The sequence below is a fragment of the Aythya ferina genome (assembly GCF_964211825.1).
Source record: "Aythya ferina genome assembly, chromosome: 3".
Lineage (NCBI taxonomy): Eukaryota > Metazoa > Chordata > Aves > Anseriformes > Anatidae > Aythya > Aythya ferina.
This window is the reverse complement of record NC_140298.1, coordinates 58,116,687-58,142,552: the sequence shown is the minus strand read 5'-3', so window position 1 is coordinate 58,142,552 and position 25,866 is coordinate 58,116,687. Positions and strand designations below refer to the sequence as shown.

General features: G+C 39.7%; 1 protein-coding gene and 1 long non-coding RNA gene across 2 annotated transcripts; one reads left to right on the top strand and one right to left on the bottom strand.

Annotated features, from left to right (window-relative positions):
• Positions 1 to 15,847: 15,847 nt before the first annotated feature.
• On the top strand, positions 15,848 to 20,464 carry CCDC28A (coiled-coil domain containing 28A). The gene is made up of 6 exons (XM_084514670.1): positions 15,848 to 15,901; positions 16,186 to 16,374; positions 16,700 to 16,863; positions 17,837 to 17,991; positions 18,681 to 18,703; positions 19,734 to 20,464. The coding sequence occupies exons 2-6, from the start codon at positions 16,217 to 16,219 to the stop codon at positions 19,786 to 19,788; spliced, it is 555 nt and encodes a 184-aa protein (XP_084370796.1). The 5' UTR covers positions 15,848 to 15,901; positions 16,186 to 16,216; the 3' UTR covers positions 19,789 to 20,464.
• On the bottom strand, positions 19,784 to 25,514 carry LOC311434482. The gene is made up of 2 exons (XR_014691522.1): positions 24,305 to 25,514; positions 19,784 to 23,692 (listed from the first exon to the last, which is right to left on the bottom strand). It is a non-coding gene; the product is annotated as an uncharacterized lncRNA (long non-coding RNA).
• Between the last annotated feature and the right edge of the window lie 352 nt (positions 25,515 to 25,866).

The window sequence follows — 25,866 nt, the reverse complement described above, 5'->3', positions numbered from 1 at the left end:
CTCAGAAAAAGAGGCCTGGTTAGGACTGTCAGTTAAACAATGTTAAGAAATAAAACTGAATTAAAAATGCACTAGCATTTCTTGGGGGGGGAAAAAAAAAAAAAAAGGCTATATGTGTATTCCAGAATGATACTTTTTTATTTTTTTCATTAATTTGCCTTGTTCTCTTTTCCTGGGATATGATGTTACTGTACCAAAAAAAACCAGGAAAAATAAAAAAAAAGTATGAAAAAACAGTAAATACTGAGTGACAGGGATAGGAATACCAATTATCTGAAACCAGTAGATGATGCTCTCAGGCTTTGATTCTCCACGTGCAAAGGAAGGGATATAAGAAGGGAAAAGGAGCTTAGGTGCTTAAGCAGGTGGAGATTTAAAGTATTCATAGTGCTAGGAAGGAAGCTTTTTCAATTTCTAAGTCCAGCAGAAATACAGACCTTCTTCGAGACTCCCCCAGATACCCACGAGGACTGTCTGCCCCACACGGTTGTGGCTGGGAAGCATTCACCTTCCCGGCAGCACGGAGAGGATGCTTGTGCCCCTTCCCATGCTGCCGCTGCAGCGCTTCCCCTTGCTGCTAGAGCAGGGGCTTTGAGCTGCGAGCTGCTCCCCCAGCTCTTACACAGGCAGGTGCCTGCAGTGAGGAGCGGGAGATGTTCTGGAAATGGGAACAGAGCCTGGAAAGCAGGAGGTACAAAGGGGGAGGGACAGCAGAAACTTGCACTAAATCTTTTTCAATTCAAGATTGGTTTTATTTTTCAGTGCTAGCACTGCAAAGTTCATTACATCTGAATTAAAGCTGTCTACCTACAGGACTATAAGCCTAAAGTTAAATTACCAAATTAAGTATTAGTAACTTGCATGTGCTATTTCAAGAAACAGAAGGCAAGCCTTGTGGAAGTTACTCATCGCCTACTGTGGGGGAACACCGCCCTGCCCTCGGCTCGCTTCTGCAATCCCTCTGGGCTCTCGGAAGAGCAGCAGTGCAAGAACCATGTGGCCAACCATTAAACATCGGGCAGCTCTTCCTGAAATTGTAGTTACATGGTAGTTTAGATGTGGTCATCTGGGATCACCAGGCTCATCTATTGTAGCTTAGCCCACAGATTCAAGCTGCCTGCGTACGTACGCCAACAAAACCCAACCAAGTCAATATGAAGAAGCACACAACTGTGTTACTTGGGAGGAGGTGGGATGCTCTTGGTTGCTTCCAGAGCAGTGCTAATGAGTTCTGCTTTGAAACTTCAAAAGCAAGCTCAATGGTCTGGGCACATAGTCAGCTTCTGTATTTTTGAGTTACTTTGGCTGTTGACCTGTAGAGGTTTGGTGAAGGCTTAAAATAGAAGCAATTCTGCAAGAGAAGGATGTTTTCTGACATTTTATTCTCTCCTGGTTAACCAAAAGTATGTGGATGTTCCCAGCCGTGCTGGGGCACTGGACTCGTTCAATCACCATACATTTCATTGCTGTCTCCAGTACAAAACCTCTTTCAAAGAACCCCGCATGAGATAGCAGAAAATGGGAGTAAATCTGACTCCTGACAAAGTCAAATGGTATCAGAATTTTACTCCTGTTTCTTTGTGATCTGTCTCTCATGACTGCTACATTTTGTGCTGTATATAAATACTAACCAATAATCAAATCAATCACCACAGAAGAATGAGAGCTGTTTTGCGGGGTTCCTGTAAATTCACATGCCACTATGTCTGGCTGAAGGCCATCTTTGGCGGACAATGCAGCAGAATTTCCAAGCACAGCTTTTTTTCCAGCTTACAAGGAGCCAGAACAGGTATTTTGGCTTACTGCAATCCTTACCCAGCAGATCCCCCAAAATTCCCTCCTTGTCACAAAGGAGAATCTTTAACTAATAATTTCTCTGGTGACAACAGGCATTTCTCTGACACAGGTTGCTTACAAGGTCCTGTTTCCCTGAGCAGGGTTTCCAGTGACTGTATCCTTGTTCATCAACAACCTTCTGTCCACCCCAAGCTCCTTTTTTATCGTATCCCCCGGGGCAACTCCCTGCCTGACACCTGGAGCTGAGCTCCCTTTTCTATGTATTTCTGCAATATTTTTGCTCATTTCTTTCACCATATTATCTTCACCAGTAAACAAAGGCAGCAGTGTAACTTCAACACCTTCATCCCTGCTATTCTCACTACTTAGCAGATGTATCCACACTTTCATTGTAGAAGAATTTAATAATTTCTTGAGTGCTATCTTAAAGGGTAGTAGTTTCGTGCACCTGTCCCTGCTCTCTTTTCTCAACCCTAACATTAAGCTAAGACTAATTCTCCAAGTCTGTCCAGCCTGTGGCTTAGTTGTTCTGCCAGCTGGTCCCTGAGCTTTTCAGACCTACAGTGCTCTGCATATCTACACAAGTGCAAGAGTCAGCACGCTCCGTTCTGCCAGCTGAAGAGCTCTCAAACCCTTTCTCATTTTTCTACCTTTATACAGCTGTCTTTGGATAAAAGAAAGCCATGCAAGCAGTGGTGCAGTGGAAAAATCAAAGCTAACTGCAGCAGGAATGATACCATGGAGGAAGCAGCAGTTGTGATGGTGTAAGGATATGATTCAGCACCAGCCAGATGCAAGCTCTGCAAACATCTGAAGACCTCAGTGTAAAACTGCTGTAGTTCAGCTGCATGAAATGAGGCTCTTGATGTGCTGTGAAGAACTTGCAGGAAAATCTGCTCTCACTATCTGCTCTTCAAGCCACAACAGTATGTAGCATCATTCTTAGGGGAGCAGAATGGTGGGGAAAAATCTGGGCTGTGAATCAAAAAAAACATGCAAGAAATTGTAGAGTCTAAGAGAATGTAAGCATAGTGTTACAGCTACCTCAGGTCTCAGAGCACATAGTGATCATCAGAAACTTCTGGTCCCTATGTTCAAGGGACTACAGTGCAAGGACAAGACTCCCAGCCACTCTGATCAGGTGGCATTCAGAAACAGCTTGCCTCTAGGACCCCAGTTCTTGGAAAATGAAAACTGGCCCAAGCTGAATCTTCTAGAGAAAGCAAGTTGCTGAGTGATTATCTCCACAGATTGGTAGTACTCCTAGAGCTGCCATACCAGTTTTCTTCATTTGGTTAAGGCATTTCTGTGTCTTTTACCAAAGTGCATTCCTCACTTCCACTTCCTCTGTGGCAGAAAAAAACCTTCTGTTCTAAAGCAACTTCTTTTTTAACCAATAAAGTGTTTAGGTTTCTGCTTCACAAGGACTTCAGTCATCCACATACCGTGTATAATTACAAATTATTACCAAGTTAGTTACATAGCTGCAAGCATGTGTACAGCAACTGACTGTAGGACAGGAATATGGGTATCATTATTTGTGAAAGAAAAACTTCATCTGGAAAAGCAAAGGCTGGAGGAATTATCAGCTGAAAATCAGACTCAACATATGGAGATATCATAAATGCTGAGCAAAGTCTTTTGCTGCCATCCCTAGCTTAATGAGAACAATTTGTGTTGAAAGCTTTTGTAAATTCCATATGAAATTTTTATTTATCTTAGACACTGACCACATTTGTGTCTTCGCTAATTGTGTTACATATGGTCTCCTTTGAAGTAATTGCATAGTTTACATTTTGATTCATTAACTAAATATTGGAACAAAAAATAAAAATAAAATAATAATAATAATAAAAAACAACTAAAACAGTTTCAAAACAATTCAATCAAGTAAGTCTTGAAAGCGTATTATTTTAACAAGGCTGATTATGTTCTCAGATGAATTCCTCAGGACTCAGAGCAAACAATACCTCTGATGGATGGGAGCCTCTTCAGTTGCTCCGTGAATGTGCAGACTGTGCTGTTCACTAAAGCAGAACTCAGCTTTTCCTTTGGTACTAGCTTCCCGCAATCAGTCACTGCATCTACAGCAAAGTACTTTTGACTATATTTATAATATTTCTTTAAAAATATGCAGCCTTGCTTCACTTCAACTGACAAACACAGATCAGTGTGTGCCAGTCAGTCACAAATGATTTTTGATACATTGCAGTGGTTCCTGCCTCATTAACACTGGAAAAATGCAGAACGTGATGAACCGCCTACCAACCGATGCAGATTTTCCCACTCTCTTCTTTGCAACTGAGCACAGTTTGTCACTGTGGTCTGCAACATGGATGAACTGGTCACTGGGGAAATTGCTGCAGGCAGCAATCTGCAGCAGACTCTCCAACTGCCTAAACTCACACCTCTGTTTTTAAAAAGCTCAGGGTACATCTTGAACCTTTCCTATTAAAAAAAAAAATCCTGAACAAAGTTAGCATATTATCTGTGTTTTGGGTATTTACAGTATGTTTTCTTTATTATATGCCAGGAAATAAAAATTTGTTTGGCTTTGAGCTGACTTTTAAGAATATGCATTTGGGAAGAAACTACCACTATGGTAGATCATTAAAAGATTTCTGGATGCCTTGATTAAGTTCCTTTGCATAATTTCACCTACCTGATGATTGGTTGGGATGATATTCAGTGTGTTCATGCTACAAAGCTCAATGTTTCTGTTTATATACTCAGTCAGTGTCAGAGACTGGCATATTGCCAATAAATAAAGACTAGTAAAATATTTTTCAGTTACAGAATAATAACTTGGAGGACTGACAGCAAGGGAAAAGCTCTTTTAAGACTATCTAGATATTACCATGAGTAGCAAAGTACTGGAGTTACTAGAATAGCATTTGAGGAGCTACATGCCTCCAAATTAGGTAACAAAGTGATACCTATGATTGCTGGCACATTTGTATTTTTTTCTACCTGTGTGGTCGTTGCTCCACTGCTTTATAACAAGTATAAATTATCTGAATTACGAGTGTTGCAGAAACATTATTATTAAAATTTTAACTTGTACAAACAAAAACTTATATTAAATTTAAAATAAAATGAAAGTGGTATTAGAAAACGTAAATGAAATCAGAATTTTTAGCATATACTGCTATCTGAATATTTCCCAAGTTTGTGGGTACCAAATATGTGATTATGCAATCACTGTAATGCAGCTGTGTTTATTTTATTGCATAGATCAGACAAACTGTACAAGCTAAGCATGAGCATGTTGTTCATAAATCAGTACGAAATGTAGCACAGTATGCAAGACTTACTTAGACCTTCTTTCTATTCCAAGTGTTTCAAACTTGGCAGAGTACGCATTCCTTGGAGGACTATGAATACGCCAACTTTTAAGCATTTCTGGCAAAATAATTTTTTAGTTAGTTCAAGAGAAAAACATATAAACACTTTGCTTAATAATGTTGGAAACAAGTTTTAAATGCAGTGAAATGTACCTTAAGAAGTTCTGTTTGGCTTTTCTTCTTGTGGGGTGAAAGAAAGTATAAAGAACTTCAGCCCAAGGAATAGTTTGTTTAGAAGAAAAAAAAAAAAAAAAAAAGCTGATTGTATTTGAGTCTCCTTCCAGGAGTCTCCCTTATGGTCTCTTTCAGAAATGTTTGCGGATTTAATCCCTGGTTGTACATTCAGAGAAAAAAACTCCCTTCACTGGAATAGTCCTACTCTCATCATGTCCATTGTATTCCAATATGTATTTAAGTCATCTTAAATGCTTTGTGACCAAGACTGTCCTTATTATAAAGGAATATGGTGCACACAGTCACAGGTATTCAGTTTGGACTGAATGCTATTTTCATTTAGTATTTCCAATGCAAAGGGAAATGCTTTAAATATTTAACTTCTCCTGTCCTAATTACAGTTATTGGAGCAAAATCATTTTAAAAATAAAACTCCAGTATACTGCTTAGTGTATGCATTGCTTAGAAACAGTTCTCTATGCAAATATTTGTGTGCATGTATTCTCTTAGAAAAGAGATTTTCACTTATTTTGAGTTCTGCATTTGTATATGTCTAAGAAAACAAAGTCTGAAATTACAAACATGACTTCTGATGTCTGTCTGGTACTCTGGAAGACTTCATGTAGTCAGTGGAACTTTTCAGCAATATATCTTCTAGCCTGGAAAAAAAAAAAAGGTCATTTGACACTTCTAAGACATTATAGTGATTGTATTTATACTGAGCCACCAAGCTCTAGAAGGGGAAGGGAATTCATTTTAAGACACAACACAAAGAAGTGACTAGAGGCCAACTACACATCTGACCAAACATCTGAAACAATCGCAGACCGCAAACAACTCATTGTCCAACTTTGATATTAAGATAACGAGTTTGGAATGATCTTTCATGCTCTCAGCACATTCAGTGAAGGAATTCTGCTGTCCTGCCTTCACAGTTCTTTGCAGGCAGAATCACAAATCTCACTTAAAAATTGGACTTTATTGAGTTGAATCAAATTTTCTAAATGAGGCCTATGATTTTGCATATCAAATTTTCCATTTAAAAAAGTGTGTCTCAAGAAGAAACTTATAACTTTGCTTGTTTTTCATTTATGTCAAAAGATCTGGCAACAAATTAACCTACAAATTCTTTCCAGTAACCTTCAAAGTCATCCTACATCATGGTGCCCACAGAACCTTAGACAAAAATTTACTGCTATGCTAAAACCTTGGTGGATCATATAGATCCAGGTTGTCTGTTTCCCCTTTTCCCATCTTCTTTTTTCTCTTTTGTCTTGTATCCATCTGCTGTATAACCTTTGTAATAGGAATTGCCTTTATGTGCTCCTGAGTTTGTACCTTGGGATTATTGGCTATGACTGAAGATTCAGAGGTGTGTGCAGATGACAACACATATGACAAACAATGGCTTATGTCCATAAGCCTTTTTTTGTTCACACTAGAGGTGAGGCTGAAATCGCTTTGAAAAGTTAATCTTTATTTACTGGACCTTCCCTGACACCCCTGGTTACACTGTACTAGCAATTATGCTCAGTGGCATTTCATAGAGGGAACGCGAATAGTAGTTTATCCTACTGTCATTAGGTGTAAACAATGGAAAATACATAAAACATTTTTTTTTTTGTAGGCACTTAGCCAAGCTATGAAAACAATGGAGCAAGTATTTTATTTCAATTGTTACCTTAAGACTTTTTTTTTCTGTCTTGCTCCATTACGATCATCTTATGATAAATTACTGAACAGTACAAAAAGCAGGCTACAGAAAACAAAAGATGCACTTTGGTTCTTTGTGATATGAGCTGCACATTCTATCTTGTTGTACTGAATTAATCATAAGCAACATTCAATATTTAAACAATATTTCAATATTTAAAATGGGGAAAGAGCAGGTGCCTGCCAAGTACAAGTGTTATGAATTTAAGGTTAAATAAAATGCAACAATCCTTTCCATTTATCATTTCCAAAACACAGCCTGCACTATTTCCCCAGTTGTACGTGAGGAAAACCTTCAGTCAAGTGTTTTCTGATCTGTTCTTGGAGAGTTCAGTGTTGCTGACCTTAATGGAATTCTGTAAATATCATGTTGCTGATCTTGGATTGTTTGTAAACATTGTTACAGTTACAATGAGGGGCAAAATAAGCGCTTGCAAAAAAAATTCAGCAAGTTGCCTAAGGATGACGGACTTGCCCAAGGTTTATTCTGATTTGTTTTAAAAGCATATAGTAAAATGCATCCTTGTCTAATATTCAACATGCAAGCATTTCCAAGCTTTTTCTCAAGTCTATCAATGAGTCGTTTGTGTCTTGTGAGAAAGATTATTTACGATAAAATTAGCAAATGTGTGTTTATACACTTTGGTGGATGAGATCAGTCGATTATAAAGTATTTTAAAAAGTGAGCAAGCACTGACAGGGAGAGAGAAGGAGATTAAAAAGTGAGCAAGCAAGACAGGGACAGGAAATCATAGAAAGGGATTAGCAATCCTCCTGTGCAAAAAGTCTTTTCCCAACCTGAATCCTTCCATAACATTTCCTTTAGGTGTCTCACAGCCTTATCCTTCAAAAAAAAAAACCTACTCTTCTTACCACATGCCAGTCTTCAGACACACAGAATATGTTTAAAAACGATTCAGAATGAGAATGTATTACACACTAGTGAACTGCCAATGTATTTCTCACTAATCCTAGTTTTACATCCCTTACAGAATCAAAAAAAAAAAAAAAAAAAAAAAAAAAGTATTAAATTTGGGATTATATCTGAAGTATTGTTTGTGCTGGTAGATCCAATGAGAGACTCTCCTTTTTCAGCTGGAGTACTGGGGAGCACTATTATTGAAGCAACTAACTTACAGTCCCAAAGTGCTTTTACTTCAGAGGATCTTACTGCACATTACACATATTTAAACCAAATACTTAAATGAGGGCAAATGCAGCTGTACAGTGGCTTTGGTATCTATTGAACAAACACACAATATGTAGAAAAGTAGCATGTTTTTACATAACTAAAAATTCTGTCATGATATGTACCTAGAGGGTGATCAGATCAAAGTTGTGTAAGGTAAAACATCTTAACTAGAACTGTAGAGCAGTACTGGAACACAGATGACCTTCTGAAGGTTTGAGACAAAGCCACAACTGACCTGATGTGACAATAACCCTGGTCTGAACAATAGGCTGTGCCACAGGCCTTTTGTGCAGTCTCTGTTCTTGGAAGATTTCAGGATAGACTGAAAAAAAACCCTGGGTAGCCTGGTCTGAGCTCACAGCCCCTACTTTGGCTTGGAGACCTCATGAAGTTCTTTCCAACCTGAAGTATCCTATGATGCTATTTCCATGATTCTGTGAATATTTAATCCAGACTAACTAGGGAACGTATTAATTATATTTTTTCAACATAAATTTCCTGACATATAAAAGAAGGAAACTCCTCCTCCTCCAAACAGATACACTACATTGCCACCTACCTGCATTGTCAGCTAGCATAAAACTGTTAGCTCTTCTACAGACCTCTGCCATTTGAACTAATGAAGAAACTCCTCTGGTATCTACACTAGCATCATCAGCGGGAAACCACTGAACAGGAATGAGATACTACCAGTGACTATCACTGGTAGTGATAGGACTTGGATTTCAGGATTTGAGAGCCCAGGATTAGTTTCCAGTTGTTTTTTTTTTTTTGTTTTTTTTTTTTTTTTTTTAGAGATGTTCTAAAGATGTTCTAACAGTTGCAACCTGGAAAGAATGTTAATGGTCTCTTTTTCTTCACTTCATCCCCCCACCTCTGCTCTGAAGATTCCAGCAGTAACTTCATTTGCACCAAATATAAGATATCACCTTCTTTTTTTTTATCGTTATCTGTTTAAAACACAGACTTTAGAGTTATTTGCTGCTGCTGCTTCCCTTTGCAGCTGCCACAAGTAAGCAAACTTCATCAGCGATCACATTTTGGTGTATTTTAGAGCCACTTTTGGTTAACTTCAGCAATAACAAAATAACTCCTAAATTCAAGGAAGAATACCCACTATTTGAATTTGGCAACAGGCACTTGTTCCTATTCAATCTAGAGGGGTGTCTTGGGAAAGAAAGCTGGGAGTTCCCAGAGGCTCAGAAAACTCTTCAGAAAAATACTGAGGCCCATAAGTCTTTGGGAGACAAAGTCTGGAGAGTATGAGGGAAAAGAAAGTTTCCACAACTAAAAATAATGGGGGGAAACTTCTGGTGTTTAGAAAAGAAGATAGACTTCCTTTGCCCAGGAGACATAGGTGTGAAGTTTTGGGAGTCTCCTGAGATGGGTAGGTTAAAGCAGAAGATAAATGCAACTGGAATCTGACAATGCTTGGTTAATGACCTCTGTATGTGCAACCTTGGAACTGAACATTATGAATCCTTTTTCCCCAACATTCTAGGAGTTATGCAAGCAAAATTCCCCAAATAACTGGAAAACAGGAGCGTGAAAACAGAAGCATTGAATTACGAGGTTGCCATGTATCACTGCTAGAACTGCCTCCCAAATGATCAATGTTATTATAACTAAAGACCTTCCTATCTCTTGTACATCTTTCAGAATAAAATCCAAATCTGGGTAGAAAGATTACATTTTATGACCAAGCCTATGTCTATAAAGATAACGAGTAATCAAGCATTAGCATTTGTTAGCAATTTGAAAAGGCAACTGGTGTCAGGGAGCAGTGAGGCCTGGCTGCTCCCCAGGAGAAGGGCCCTGTGTAGGTTGTGCCCTCAGTGATGGGGCACCATCCTGTGGGGTCTGAGCATGTCACAGGGTCCATCGACAGCCCCAGGCACAGCAAGCCCCAGACCAGGACCAGGGAACCCAGTGAGGAGCAGCAGGGTCAGGGCTGGAGACAAGGCCCTACCACACTCCCAAGGGGTCCATCCAGGAGCTGGAGGCTGGCACCCTTAGGGCATAGCTCAGACAGGGACTGAAGGCCCCAGCTGAGCTGGAATGGGGCTCCTGGGCCCATGGGCAGTGGGGTGGGAGGTCCAGGGTAGGGCTGGTCAGGGCCATTCGGGCCTGCTGGTGTCCTGGAGTTCACAGAATCACAGAATTTCTAGGTTGGAAGACACCTCAAGATCATCGAGTCCAACCTCTGACCTAACGCTAGCAGTCCCCACTAAACCATATCCCTAAGCTCTACATCTAAACGTCTTTTAAAGACCTCCAGGGATGGTGACTCCACCACTTCCCTGGGCAGCCTGTTCCAGTGCCTCACAACCCTTTCAGTGAAGAAGTTCTTCCTAACATCCAACCTAAAACTCCCCTGGCTCAACTTAAGCCCATTCCCCCTCGTCCTGTCACCAGGCATGTGGGAGAACAGACCAACCCCCACCTCGCTACAGCCTCCTTTGAGGTACCTATAGAGAGCGATAAGGTCGCCCCTGAGCCTCCTCTTCTCCAGGCTGAACAAGCCCAGCTCCCTCAGCCGCTCCTCACAGGACTTGTTCTCCAGACCCCTCACCAGCTTCGTCGCCCTTCTCTGGACCCGCTCAAGCACCTCCATGTCCTTCTTGTAGCGAGGGGCCCAAAACTGAACACAGTACTCGAGGTGCGGCCTCACCAGAGCTGAGTACAGGGGGACGATCACCTCCCTAGCCCAAGTTCCTCCCTAGCCTAGTTCCTGGCAGTGTAACATTGCGATGTGCTCAGAAACTGCATCTGAATCATAAATCTGTTGAAGACTGTAAAGTACAAAGAAGCAACACCATACGTGTTTGCCAGCTTCTCATAATTTTTGCAGGTTTTTGCAACTTGCTTCTTTGGAGTTAGGACACTGGGTTGTAGGAACCTTTGCTCTGAGTGGCACAGCTGCCGTCATAGCTGGTGGCATTCAGCAAAGCCACTAGGATGTGTGGAATCAACTTTAATTGCCAGGGAGCTCCTATGTCCTGGGGAGATCACCTCAGTCAGGGAGGGACTATAAAAACAAGGGGTCAAAGCAGGGCTGGAGAGAACTGAGGATATACATAGACAGAGAGAAGGAACAAAGAGGGGCACAACTATCACAGGCATCTCCAGAAGTGAGGCAGGCTGGAACAAAACTGGAAAAGGAAGCCCCTGGAGAACATTACTGGGGAACTAAAGAGGTTGGTATGCTGTAGGACGCTGCGTCAAACTGAAAGGAAAGGAAAAGCTTTGAGCCTCACAGGCAGGCTTACCTGTAACCTAAAAGACTCTGCTTTCCGAGTGGTTCTGCTAGTGTCTTCTGTTATCCCTCTTTCCTCTCCTTCTTACTCCACTGTGGTTGTCTGAATTACCTTGATGCTGGCCTGAGGAGGTTGTATATTCAACACATACATTCTGGCAAAAGCTTTATTTATTTATTTATTTATCTTAAAAGCAGGTCACATATTTAATGTTTTGGTAACTAACGGTGTATTGATTTTTATTTATTTATTTATTTTCAGTAAACTAACATTGGCTTACACGTGTCATACTCGTGGAGGTTTTACACTACTTGTTCTCTGGTGTAACAGTTTTGACTTCAGAGGGACCATTCATGTCTGAGATGCAGGAACTTATCAGTAATAATACAGAAGTCTAAATATTTATCTACGCTAACATTCATTAATTTAGATAGCCAAATCATAGTGTGGAGAGAGAGAGAGAGAAAGAGAGAATATAAATACACGTTGACACTTTTTAAGTGACATTTCTTGAGGGCATATCTGTCATCATTCTGTAAAGCAGCAAAAATGCATGCCTAACCCACGATTCTACATCTGTATTATTTCCATTGTTAGTTCATTTTCTTTATATATCATTTCAGCTTTGCTGCACTATCAACAGCTTAGCTGGCTGATAAATACAGACACATTTTGTTTATGCTGCTCATCCTAAAAAAAAGGAATAAATACTTTACTTCATATGAACAGGTATGTCCCATACTATGGTGTTTTGTTTGTTTGTTTGTTTGTTTTGGAAGGTAACACTACAGAAATGTCATATTTCCAAGAGTACAAGGTAGAACCCTGTGAAATACACCTGAGATTAATTATATCAGCCAAAGAACAAGAGGCTTTCGTCACTTTCTTGGAAGCCTCTAGAACCAATTGCCACCTCATGTTAACTGAACGGGGCTTTCAAAAAGAAGAATCTGTCTTTATTTGCATGCATATCTCAATACAAAATACATATTTCTTTGAAGTTCTTCTTCAAAGCATCTTCAAAGGTGGGCCTCTAGTTTGCAAGGAGATATATATGTAAATAAAATCAGATTCGATTAACTTTTTAATTTGCTTCTTTAACATTAGAATTGTTCCTATTAAAACATTTACCCTTGGATTGCTTAAGTCAACAAGTATATGCATATGCTACCATTGAAACGTTTGCTGGTGTTGTCAGAAAAAAAAAAAAAAAAAGAAAAAAAAAGCCTTATAAAGGAAGAAAAAACATTTTCCAAACTGCGACTCATTACCACAATACAAAATTATGCAAAAGCTCAGCTAAATGGAGACAATCCAAAACATATATATATATATATATATATATAATTTCCCCTCCTGGTGAGTGTATGATCTCATTATTTGATTCCAGAAAACAGTGTTATCTGCAATAGGATTTGTAGTATCAAATCATGACCACACTACCTTTGATTCTTTGCTCTTAACTTACTATTATCTTTCATAAGAAATTAATTAGTTGTTATAAAATTACTTTCACTATGAAAACATACAATAATAAATAAAGGTCTGATGCTTTCCTGATTACCCGCCCCTGTAGGCTCCAATAAATCAAATATAGAAGTGAGTAACAGACATTTTAATAATCATGTTTTAATATCAGGTAGTGTGCAGTGATAACAAATGTACTTGGAGCAAAACAATACCTGCATGCTAAAATTTATTGTAGGTTTTTCCTGGGGTGTCCTAGGGAAATCACACACTGGGCATATTCTGGTTTTATAAGAATAACTACGTATGTAGTTGATCCCTCATACTGAGAGACGAAATTGAAGCAGGATTGATAGTGGAATCTAAATGCTTTCCAAATATAAAAGTAATTTTATTTTAAAAAATGTTTCAATTTGTCACGGAAAGAATTTCCCTTTATTTGAAACAAACCGACAAACAAAATGCTCTATTTCAACTGCTTTGGAAGGAAGGAAGAATTCCTAGTCACCTTGCATCCTAATGGTCAAGCCTCTCTGCTTCATTCTGCACACACAAAACACCAATAATCACGGGAAAAAAAGCCCTCTCTATACAAACTGCAAGGAGGGTGCATTTACTTGCTTATACAGTGTGTGAGAAATGAGATAGATGAACACCAGCTTTTCAGAAGTTACTTAATAGAAACTTAAAAGAAACAATATTTATTGCATAGAAATCTCCCAAATACCTGCAAAAATGTCCTGCAAAATGTCTCTGCAAATCTTGCTTTCTTTTGTAGGCCTCATATATACGTATATATATGCATATGGGTGGATGAGGATTCTACTCATGCAGCTCTGGGCATGAGAGTTTGTGACTGGCTGAGAGCTTACATGAATGTTGCCAGCTCTTATTTACCTGGATATCAGAAAACTTTTGTATTAAGGAATCAAAATGATAATAAATGACTCTTTCTGTTCTTCTACCTTTCCCATAAGTCTTTCACCACCACATTTTTGTTTAATCTATCTCCAGTGTTGCAGTCTTTTTTTCTTTCCCTTTTCTTTTCCTCTTTCCTTTCCTTTTCTTTTCTTCTTTCTTTATTTTTTTTCTTTCTTTTTTTTTCTCTCTTTAACATTTTTCATTTCTCTTTCACATTTTACTTTTCCTTTCTCTTTTCTCTTTTTTCTTTCACTTTTTTCCTCTCTTTCACTTTTTACTTCTCCTTCCTTTTTCTTTCACTTTTTTCCTTTCTCTTTCACGTTTTACTTTTCTTTTTATTTTTCTTTCACTTTTTCCTTTCTCTTTCATGTTTTACTTTTTCTTTCACTTTTTTCCTTTCTCTTTTATTTTTTACTTTTCCTTTCTCTTTTTTCTTTCACTTTTCCTTTTTTCTTTTCTCTTTCACATTTTACTTTTCCTTTCTCTTTTTCTTTACTTTTTCTTTCACTTTTTTTCCTTTCTCTTTTATTTTTTACTTTTCCTTTCACCTTTCCTTTTTTCTTTTCTCTTTCACATTTTACTTTTCCTTTTTCTTTCTTTTACTTTTCTTTTCTCTTTTTTCTTTTAATTTTTTCTTTCACATTTTTATTTTCCTTTTTTTCTTTCTTTCATTTTTTTCTCTTCTCTCTCTCTCTCTCTTTTTTTTTTTCTCATTTTCTTTCCCCTTTCCTTTCTATTTCTTCCTTTCTTCTCACTTGTGCTTTTTTTTTTTTTTTTTTTTTTTTCTTCCTACAAGACATATAGATTTAGTGTCAAACTCCAGAGACTATATTCCCATATGTGAACTTTTAGTCTATTGGTGATGGTCTCTGGCACAGTTCTCCTGCAAGGAAATTGTTCAAAATGTACCAGAACCAATTGAGCACCTCAGACCCCAGCTGTATTTTCCTACCCAGAAATTACTTCCACTGCAGCTTAATTCCAGAGAGCATTTAAACACTGTCCTTCATCTGAGTGTAATTGCAAATGCAATCTCCCTCCGGCAGTACCACGTTACAGGCTCAGAGTGGCCACTGAGTCTCGCAACTGCAATACCTCATGAAAGTCCTGATGAAGCTCTGTTATGGCCCCTTGAATCTAATTTAAGATCCGGAAGAAGGCTATCAGTGTATAAACAGAGAATCATTTTTTTGGTATTAAAGAAGGTCCAGGCAGAGGCAGGGATACATCCTAACTGCGCACCATTCAGGGTAATAGCGCCTTTTGTGCAATAGCTTTATATTGAGACATGCCATGCAAACAGGCACGGAAACATACAGACTACGTAGAGCTGCTGGCCAGTGCTTGCACTCCGGGTGTTGCAGCTCGTATCACCCTTCACTCCTGGTGTGTAAGCAACGTGTGAGGCTTCATCTGAAAACATACAGTTATGAACAACATGTTCTTAAAAATCTTAAAAAGTTGTATGACAAAGCATGGATCTTTATTTACTTTCTTTAGTTCTCTTTATTTACTCCTGATACTTAAGGGAAAAATGCAGTCGGAAAGGTAAGAAAGTATCCGAGGGCTCAGGAGATGGCGAGTGCGAAGTGCTGCTGCCCTCTGGAGCACAGAGCCTGCCACCGACAAGGATCTGTGCAGCCTGCAGAGCTCCAGGCGTGCCGAGACAACCGGGCGTGCAGTCCCGTACCTGGGTACCTGACAGCGCTCCAGAAGCCCTGCGGGCAGAACACCGCCAAGGGCACCCCGGGGGCTGCGGGACGGGCACCCCGAGCTCCCCACGGGCACCCCCCCAGCGCTGCAGCCGCCCATCGGTGCGCCCCCACAGGCGGGCACCCGCGCGCCAACGGCCCCTCGGCCCGACGGCCCAGCCCCAACGGCCGCCCCGCCCCTCCATCAGCCGTTAACGGCTGCGCGCGGGAGGCGGGCGGGGGAAGGGGGGAAGCTCGCGCGCATGCGCAGGGCGGGCCGGCCCCGCCTCCGCAGCCACGTGACCCGCGCGCCGGGCCCGAGCCGGCCGCTTCCGCGGGGGCGGGGTGAGGGCCGGCGGGGCCGGGGGTCCGCGCGCGCGGGGCAGGGGGCGGGGCCAGCGCCGGGGGGGCGGGGCCTGAGGCCCTATATAAGGGGCGGCGGCGGGGGGGGTGCGGCTGTTAGCGGGGATGGGGCCGTGGCGGCGGGAGGGGGCAGGGGCTGCCCGGGGGCTGGGCTCTGCCGCCGGGTTGGGGGGGGGCTGAGGCGGCGCTGCTGCGGCCCGGCGCGTGCCGTTATGGCCGGTGCCGCTGCGGGCGGGGGTCTCTGAGCGCGCTTTTCCCCTGTGGAGGCGGAGGAGGTGGCCCGCGGGCGGCGAGGAGATGGAGGAGAGGAAAATCAAAAGGCGGAGCCCCAAGGCGGCCACCGCCCACCCCGCGCCGGCCGCCGGCTCCAAGAAGAGCGCCGTGCCCGCCAGCAAGAGCACGGCCTTCGGCAACCCCGCCCCGCAGCCCGCCGCGCAGAAACCCAAGCTCAAGAGGTACGGGGGGGGATGGGGGGCAGGAGGAGCTGTGCTTGAGCAGCATCAGCTCCAACAATGCTTAGATTATCAACATGGCCATTACATACATACTGTGCTTCTCACTCCTAATAGGAAAGTAGATTGTTGGAATCCTTCTTTTGCAGCATTAAATTGACAAACTGTGTTCTGTATTCTTAAGACAACCTTGTGATCTCTTATCTTGAAAGGAGTATTGGAAATACTTTTCATTCCACTTTCGCAGCCCGGTTGTTAAATGATTCTACATCTCAGATTTGCAAAGGAAGTAATGTTATCATTTTGTCTAACTGTTTAATTTCTCCAGAGTAATTAAAGAGAAAGCCAAACCTCCAGGAGGCGAAGCAAAAGGGGCACAGGCAGCACCGATCCAGCACTCGTTTCTCACAGATGTATCAGATGTCCAGGAAATGGAAAGGGGACTTCTCAGCCTCCTGAATGACTTCCACTCTGGCAAACTTCAAGCGTTTGGTAAATGTGTGAATTATCTGTACAGAATGGTTGCTTTTTAAACTACCTGAGAGTAACATTTGCAAACAAGTGTGCTATATTGACAGACTGCTGGTTTGTCTTATGTCTCTGCTGTATGAAGTCAAGGTCAATATGACTGAACAGATCATACAATATTTCAAAATGGTAATGCTGTTGTATGTTTGACTTTAAGATGATTAAAAATCCATTTGATTGTGGCTTCCAACCAACACGACATGCCTAAGGCAGTACCTCAGCTTGAAGACGGAAGGTACCAAACTTAAAGCCACTTTTGATACCTTCTACTAAGAAATCACTTTTTGGTACCTGATTTTACAGTGTACTAACACTTCACGTGCTGTTGGTAATGACTCTTATGGAGTGAACCATAATTCAATGCAAACTGCATTATACTCATCATATTCTTATGTTAACAACATATCTTCCTATTATTACTACTTCACAGTTGATGGAGCTTTCAAAAAGCCACAAGAAACTCTTCTACTTCATTTTTTTCCTGTATTGCGTAGAAAGATGCAGATATGCTTTTGCAAATTCAGCATTATGTCAGCATGTTACATTGCCTCCACATTGATTTTATGTGAGAATACAGAAAACCTATAATATATAAAGAATCAGTTACACTGCAAAAAATCCCAAGATTAATCAAATTTAGGAAGGTTTATTATGATCAGATTTAAAAAAAAAAAATACAGGGATTGAAAGTCAAAATATAGTCAGTAAATGTATAATCTTAAAGTACATCCAGTGGTTATCAAAAAATCAGCACAACACTAACACCAGACAGAATGACTGAAATTTCAATGGTGGAAAAGGGAAGAAATCCTTTAGAAAACAAGTTAATTTGTAAATTTGATGCTTAAATTCATATTCTCTGATGTAAAATACTGTATCTTCATGCTTTCAGTTTCCTCTGGTTTCTTTCTCTAAAGCTGCTGTTTGTCGTTTTTAGGAAACGAGTGTTCCATAGAGCAAATGGAGCACGTGCGGAGTATGCAGGAGAAACTTGCTCGCCTCAATCTGGAGCTCTATGGGGAGCTGGAAGAACTTCCCGAAGATAAAAGAAAACTAGCCAGTGATTCCAATCTGGATAGGCTGCTATCAGATGTAAGTACAGGGAAGGCAGGAGACACGGTCCATGAACGTAGGCTTGTGATTAAAACACTGCTGGAGGGGTACTGATTCTGCACAGACTGCAGTCCATGATGAAACTTAGAGCAGAGGAAAACAGTTATATAATAAGTACAGACAATAAGACACGTCTTACCTGCTTCATCTTGGTTTTGAGAAATACAGTATCTTGTTCTCTCTTTTTGTAGACTGCTGCTTGTTTTGGTGAGTGGCACGGTCTAGCTGTAAACTGTCTGAGGGTGTAGGCATTTTTAGACAGCCTATGTATCAGCTAAGACCATTTTCCTGTGGCACTTCCTCTTTCATCTGTGGAAGGTGACATAAGGATTTTTGATCTATGTATTCAACACTTTCAGTTTCTCCTTTCTCTAGTGTTTCCATACAAACAAATAGCTAAACTGCTACCATTTATTTTCAATTGAACAACAAAATTCAAGATTTAATTGTTAAAATTCAAGTTGTTAAAACTTCTTGATATACAGATTTAAATTTGTTGTTAGAAAATTCAATGCAGGTTTGCCTTGCTTTTTGTAATCAAATTACATGTCAGCTCAAACCATTAATGATTTGCTTTGTTGTTTTAATGTATTTCTTGCATTATATCAGCATAATCGCTGCCTTTAACTGAAATGCTATTTCTGATACTTTCTGTGTTTATTTTGCAGTTGGAAGAACTGAATTCATCTATGTATCCTTTTCTTTAACTGTTTATTGTGCATTGTAATTACTAACTGTAAGCACGTTACTGTCTATTTCTCTGTAACTGGTATCTTCCTAGGAGTCAAATCTGATCAATAACGTCCCTTTGAAATTAGTACTGTAATATAGCACGGATTTTAGGTTCTTCTACTTCATAAACTACTAGATCTAATTACAGGATGTTTTTCATATAGTGATTTATTTAGCTAGAATTCAACACTTGACAGTTTGTTGGCTGTAGATGACAAAGCCCATCAGAAGCAAGGTCTCTTCACATGCATTTTGCCAAGAAACTCAAACAAACATCTATGCCTTCTGTAGTATTCAGAAGTATTGTCTCATTGATAAGTGAATCCTAATTCCTTTATTTTTTTTATCTAGAAATAGGTGCAGCTCTTTAGCACTGATTTTTACTTCAGATATGGGGCTAGCCTTTTTTTTTATTATTTCTCGAGTCAGGCTACTGGTGCATTGATTACTTCTGCTGACCTTAGATAACTGAACAAATGCATGCTCTTAACCCATCAAGAAGATGAAGCTAAATGGCTTGTCTTGCTCATTGTGCTCTCAGTGAGCTAAGAATACAGGTGAGGAGTGTTGCATTCAGTTTTTACTGTTGTCTAAATATTTCCTTTTTAAAAATGTGTGTTCACTGAGGAAGGTGGTACTCTAGTTTGAGAATTAAGATACAGAGAACACATACATCAGTGCACTATCTGTGAAAAGCTCTCTAAGCCCAAGTCTCATGAACAATGTAAATAGAATGTAATAGTGCTAACATTCCTCTGCCATTCTCCCTTAATCTGCAAGCTAGCTCTGGAGTTAAGTAATGCTTCATTCTCACTGAAAGGATTAATCTGTTGGTTGAAAACTAATCTAGGTCTCAGTAGAACTGTATCTGGACTGGTGCATACCTGACCTGTCACAGGACTAAGTGTCACATAGTTTCATATAACATTGTTATCTTGTTTATACCTCATCTATTTGTGAAAATGTTATTCCTTAATGTCTTACTTCAGCCAAAAACTACATCTAGCAGATGCTCAAGATATTCCAAATAGTGCCACAGGCTGAAAGAACAGCTTTTTCAAGTTGAGTTCTTGAAGTTTTTTTTTTGTTCCTGCCACTGGAATCTAGAGTTGTTGGTGGTGTTTTAATCATCTTACACAATGAAGAATCAAAGTACAAATCTAAGTGTTTACTCTTGCGCATTCCTCTTTGAGTACTGCATTTGGTCAGGACTCAGTTTCTAGGGACTGAAGTAGGGTGTGATGGTGGTATGATTTATATTATTGCCTTATTTAATGGGGAAAAACGGGAAAGTAAATTTATTCTGCTTGGTGTTGTTCATATTGTTGAAAATGATATGTATATAAGTTCATTTGCATTTCTCCAAATTTTCTGGAGACAGTAGTAGTGTTGTTGTCTTTGTGATCAGTACACAGAAAATCTGCACACTATCCTTAGTGTGTTTTGTTTACCAGTACTGCCACTGAAATTTTAATTTATTGTCAAAAGACATTTTAAATATAAAATCTTATTTAGAGATGGTGCTTTCTGTTCAGCTGTGTTAAGAATTGAGTTCTTACATGGTATGAATGGTTGCAACTGACTTTTTTCATTACTGAATAATTATGAAATGTCACTAAACAGAATTAGCATGCATGACAGCTGTCCATGTAACTTGATTAAGTTCTGTGAAATTCAAAAATTTGATGAAGTTAGTGTTCAATAAATCCAGTATAAGTGACTCTGCAGTTGTTTGTTATAATAATCTGGCAGAAACAACACCTCTGTATTCACAGAAAGAAAATCAGTATTAGTATGAAGTAAGGCTGCTTTTAGATCCAGAATTTCTATCCTGGTCCATGAAACCATACCTTCGGTTCTAGATTTTGTTAGATGATACATTCAAATTCTGTGTTGTATATACTTATAATACAAGGAGTATCATAGAATGGCTGCGGTTAAAAAGGACCTCAAAGATCATGTAGTTTCAACCCCCCTGCTCTGGACAGGGTTGCCAACCACTAAAGTGTAATCATTAACCTTCTATGTGAGAGTGAAGCTTTCATCTGTCCAAAGGAGGCATGTGTCCAATGAGTAAAGGATGCCAAATTGGAGAATGTTTTAGCTGCAAGATGCAGTTGTGGATTCCATCAGCTGCAGCTCCTTTCTAGTTGCACATAGCACCAAGTCTGCACTGTGATGATGAATATATACCTGTGATGTTGTGAAACCTGAAGACAGCTTAGTAGAACAAGAATATAACACACTCCTCACAAAATGAGCTTATTGGTTAAAGAGTGGAAAAAACAATGAATTAGGTGATTAACCCTTTTTCACACTAACTTTTCACTGTCAGCACTATTGCCTTGCCTATGCAGAACTCACATGTTTATATTTTAGTCTCATACCTTAAGGTATGTAAAGGTGTGGTGCTAGCTATGGGGGCAAGTGTCATAGCTGCATTTATACAAAGCAAAATGTTTTCAGCAAGTTTTGGTTCAGGAGGAAAGCCAGACAGTCACTAACAGCAGTGTAGCATTATTGTAATAGATACAGGTCTCCAAAATACACGTTTAAGAAGTATTTTTCACAGCTAAAGCTATTTTACACTAAAGAAAACTTTAATTCCTTTTTGGGCTGTCATTTAATTCTGCTTTGGCTTATGTCTTCAACCAGGTAATTTACAGATGTGTGGTCTGTTGCTGTCTTGATCTCAATTGCTGTACCATTTAAGTACATAATGCATAGGTGTAATTCAAGATATAGACATAGAACTGGTCCAAGTTAAACAGCTCCTTAGAACAATACAAAAAGTAATACTTCTTCAAGCATCTTAAGCTTGAAGGCAACAGCAAATCTTAAAGAATACAGTAACTGCAAATAATGGAGAAATTAGAATTGTCTCTTCAAAACAAATTGTCTTTTGCACAATCCATTAATGGTATATGCTCCTTATCTTTTTTTGGATTCATACAAGAAAATCTTACAGCTAGGTCTTTGAAGGGCTGAGCATGTTCTTATATGGTAATAAACTAATCACTTCCAAGCTTTTGAAGGAAAGGAAGATACTTACTGTAACGGATCTGTGCAGTCTTTTGCAATTATATAATTACACAAGCCATAAGTGGCTGCAGAAAAACTCCTTTTGTTATCTTGTTTCTTGAAGAGTTGTTTATGAAGATAAAAATGTGTTAACCTTGAATATTTCCTGCCTTAAACTTACACTGACAACAAAAAGTGTTTGAAAGGAGACGCTATTTCCTGCATCACCAGTGTAGTGCTGTCTCACTCTGAGACAGCTTTAGAACCATAATGAGCCAGAAAAGGAAAATAAAAACAAGGAAGAAAGGCTAAAAGAAAACAGTGTCTCCTCCAAATCCTCTTTCCTAAGAGGAGAGCTGAATTAACTGCCTCTTTGTTCAAAAATGAAGGGATAGTCTTCAGACAGATCTTTCATTTAGCAGGTAAAACCGAACTCTAAAAATAAGCTTTGATCTAAATACGTAAGCGCTGTTGTGTTTTTTTCCCCATTATATTTGTTGAAATGATAAATGTATACAAATGCTAACATACTCATGTCAGCTGTGTTTTGAAGTGCTCAGCTGTGGGAAATAACAGCAACAAATTTATCAGGCCTACTGGCCTGATTCCATCAGCATTCTGCAGGTTGTAGTTCACAACTATGTAACACAGAGGTACAAGAACAAGGTCACCTGAAAATTAAAAAGCTTGGTTAAGAATTTAGAGCGTGATCTTATTACGGATTTCATTAAATCCATAACAAATCAGAGATTTACTGGGGAGTTTGGGGACATGTCAGATTCTTACAAGCCACATATAAAATACTGAGACTTCTCCCTATTTACAGTGGATACTGTTAATATTTATTGGGGTATACACATTAGTCCCAATTTGTTATATAGCAATTCAAAGGATTTCACCCTTAACACAGCATACACAGAGATTCTGAAGTATCAGTGTGTGATACTTAGCGTTCTCATAAGCTTCAACTCTCAAAACATCATAAACTATGTATTTTTTTACTTCTACTTGCTAAAGAAATGTAAAAATGTTCCCTCAAACTCCTCACCTTCCAAAAGTGAATAGAGAATCTCTATTCTTTGTATTTCTTGAAACACAGGTTCATTATTTTTGCACATAGGTGTTATAGTCTTTCACACACAAAAAATAAAGGAAATTACTACATATTTCCTATAAAGGCAATAAAACACAGCTCTTGCCCAGGAGCAGCCCTGGGGGAATGCTTTGTCTATAAAGTCTCCAGCTTCTTATGGGAACTCAACCTGTCTTCACAGGGATCATTTCCCCACATATTCCCTTGTGTCCAGGCCTACAATCAAGAGAAGCACCAAATACAAACGGTGCTATGAGGGTCCTTTTTCCAGGAGAGAGCTGCTGAGCACCTACCTATTTACCTCAGGCACACTGGACAGGGGAGCTCACTTCTGGAAAATGAAGGTGACACCAAACCAGGCCTAGACCATCTCAATTCCTGCCCCCCCCCCCCCAAAGGAAGCCAGCAGGATTACTGTTTGTTCACATTGTTTCTTCTAAATGTACTTGAGTTTCATCACTCCTCATGCTATCAAATGAGATTACATGTTTGATGTCACATGCATTGATCAGTTCTTTCCAGATGCAAACACATAAGCTCTGAGTTACCATTACTAACAGAACATTTTAGCCAGCAACACTGGAAGTTCATTCCCTTTTAATTACAAGCAATTAAATTCACTGTCAGTGATTTATGGCTAATGCAATCTCACTGTTGTCTTCACAGAACATGGACTTTATCACAGCCCTCCTTACTCCCTGTGAGATAATAACAATATTTAATATGAACAAATCCTTACCACTCTGTTGACTGCAAAAGTACCAAACAGCAGCCAGTATAAAACTCTTGACAGTGGGAACAAGACATCAGAGCAGGCCCTACATAACAACTGCACTGTAAATGGAAGGAAGATGTTTGTTAGATCTGCATCAATAATGCAGAACAATCTAAATACAGTTATAGGCTTTTGCTGGCTCAGTGCAAGGAACTGCCACAGGCTTTTGGTTGTTAGAGTAAACGCAAATGGGCTGCAGCTCAGTTGGTATGTTGTAATTTGTAATTGCCAATCTAGAAGACTTTACATGTAAATCATGGATAACCAAGCCTAGTCACACCTTTGCTTCTTTGCTTCTGAGAACGTGGAAGTACTGCTATAAATGAATTTGAAATTTCTCATTACCAAAAAGACTGTTCTCTATTACACATATTGTTACAGCATATTATATAATTTCTTTGCAATTGTTAAAAGCTTACAGGAGAAAAAATACTGCTCCAAATCATATCACTGCAGCATTGCTTTCTGAAGAAATAAAGGATGTTTCTGTTTTAATCTGGCACAGAAACCTATTGTATCAGTCTCTTTAAAAAGCAATGCTCTAGATGTTCAAAATACCGGAGGTAAATTTCAACAAAATATAAATAGACTCTCAGAATGCAATGATTCAGAAGGGTAACACTATTCTGTTCATAAGAAACAGTATCAAAAACACAGATGGCTGTGCTCACCTGATTCAGCTTTTGGTGCACAAGCACCTTGATGGAGGAGCTCAGCTTCTCTCTTCATCATAATTACTTAGCACACCTTTGCCTTCTGATGCAGTAGTGATCATCATTTTCTGTGCCAGAAGTCCTTGCAGGAAATGCATTGTAAAATATGACGTCTTAAATTCAGTGGAAAACATGAGGATTTTATCCAAAGAGCATGGCTGAAATTTGAAGATGGCTGGAGACTTGGTTTTGAAGGCAAGGCAGTGGCTGGAAGTACCAGGCTTCTTAGTATGAGGTTGGCCCGCAGCAACTGCTGTCAGAAGCACATGAAACTACCCGAGCAGATCTAGTTTAAACAGAGTTATGGATTCAGAAAGGTACACACACAAACACCAGCAGTCCCCTTGAAGTTGCCTGACACTTGTGAAGTTGCTAGTCTGAAATGGAAAATTTGATATTTATTCCTTACTTTTTGTCACATGCATTTCTAAGTTGTACCTTGGGAGAAGATGAAAGTGTGCTAAGTATTGCTTTACAAGGAAATTGATTGCTAATAATTTGCACTTTATGAACATCAAAAGCATGTTTTATAACTCCCTGCTCCTCATATGATCATAGCACTGAAAGACTGTCCCTTAGAAACCCTCTAAAACATAGTAAACAGTGGCTCAACTGTGTAAGCTTAATAAATCTACAGCCCCATGTTACTAGGTAACAGATCTTCTGCCAGAAAAGTTGAGTCCTCAATAGCAAATGAAAAACATCTTATAATAGAACATGGTATTACTTCTGTAAAATTATTTAGCCAAGTAAGTGTTGGTGAGCTGGAGTACATGAGTACAAGAACAACCATAAAGGCTCTCTTTGGGTAGGGTTTCAGAAACATTCTCCAAAAGTGCTTGTGCTGGAAAAACAAACAAACAAAAAGCCACCAACATCCTGGCAGGAGTACAGCCTCGCACATTAAAACACTATTCACTCTTCATTGCCTCTCCTAAATGAAAGAAGCCCAGCAAATAGTGGCAGGGTGTGATGGTGGAAGGCTTTAAAGGTAATAACTGGACATACTTAAGAAGGGAAAGGAACGGAAATAAGTTTTTTTCCTTATTATTATTCATTTCTTTTTATGATTCAGCAAGCACTTCACATAGAATTAAAGAGATGCAAGCTTCAAAACAGCTCCCTCTCTAGACAGTATTGGGGAAATTACTTTTTATCTCTCATCAACAGGGATCACAGAATCACAGAATCACAGAATTTTCTAGGTTGGAAGAGACCTCAAGGTCATCGAGTCCAACCTCCAACCTAACGCTAACAGCCCTCCACTAAACCATATCCCTAAGCTCTACATCTAAGCGTCTTTTGAAGACTTCCAGGGATGGTGACTCCACCACTTCCCTGGGCAGCCTGTTCCAATGCCTCACAACCCTTTCAGTAAAGAAGTTCTTCCTAACATCTAACCTAAAACTCCCCTGGCTCAACTTAAGCCCATTCCCCCTCGTCCTGTCACCAGGCACGTGGGAGAACAGGCCAACCCCCACCTCGCTACAGCCTCCCTTGAGGTACCTAAAAAGAGCGAT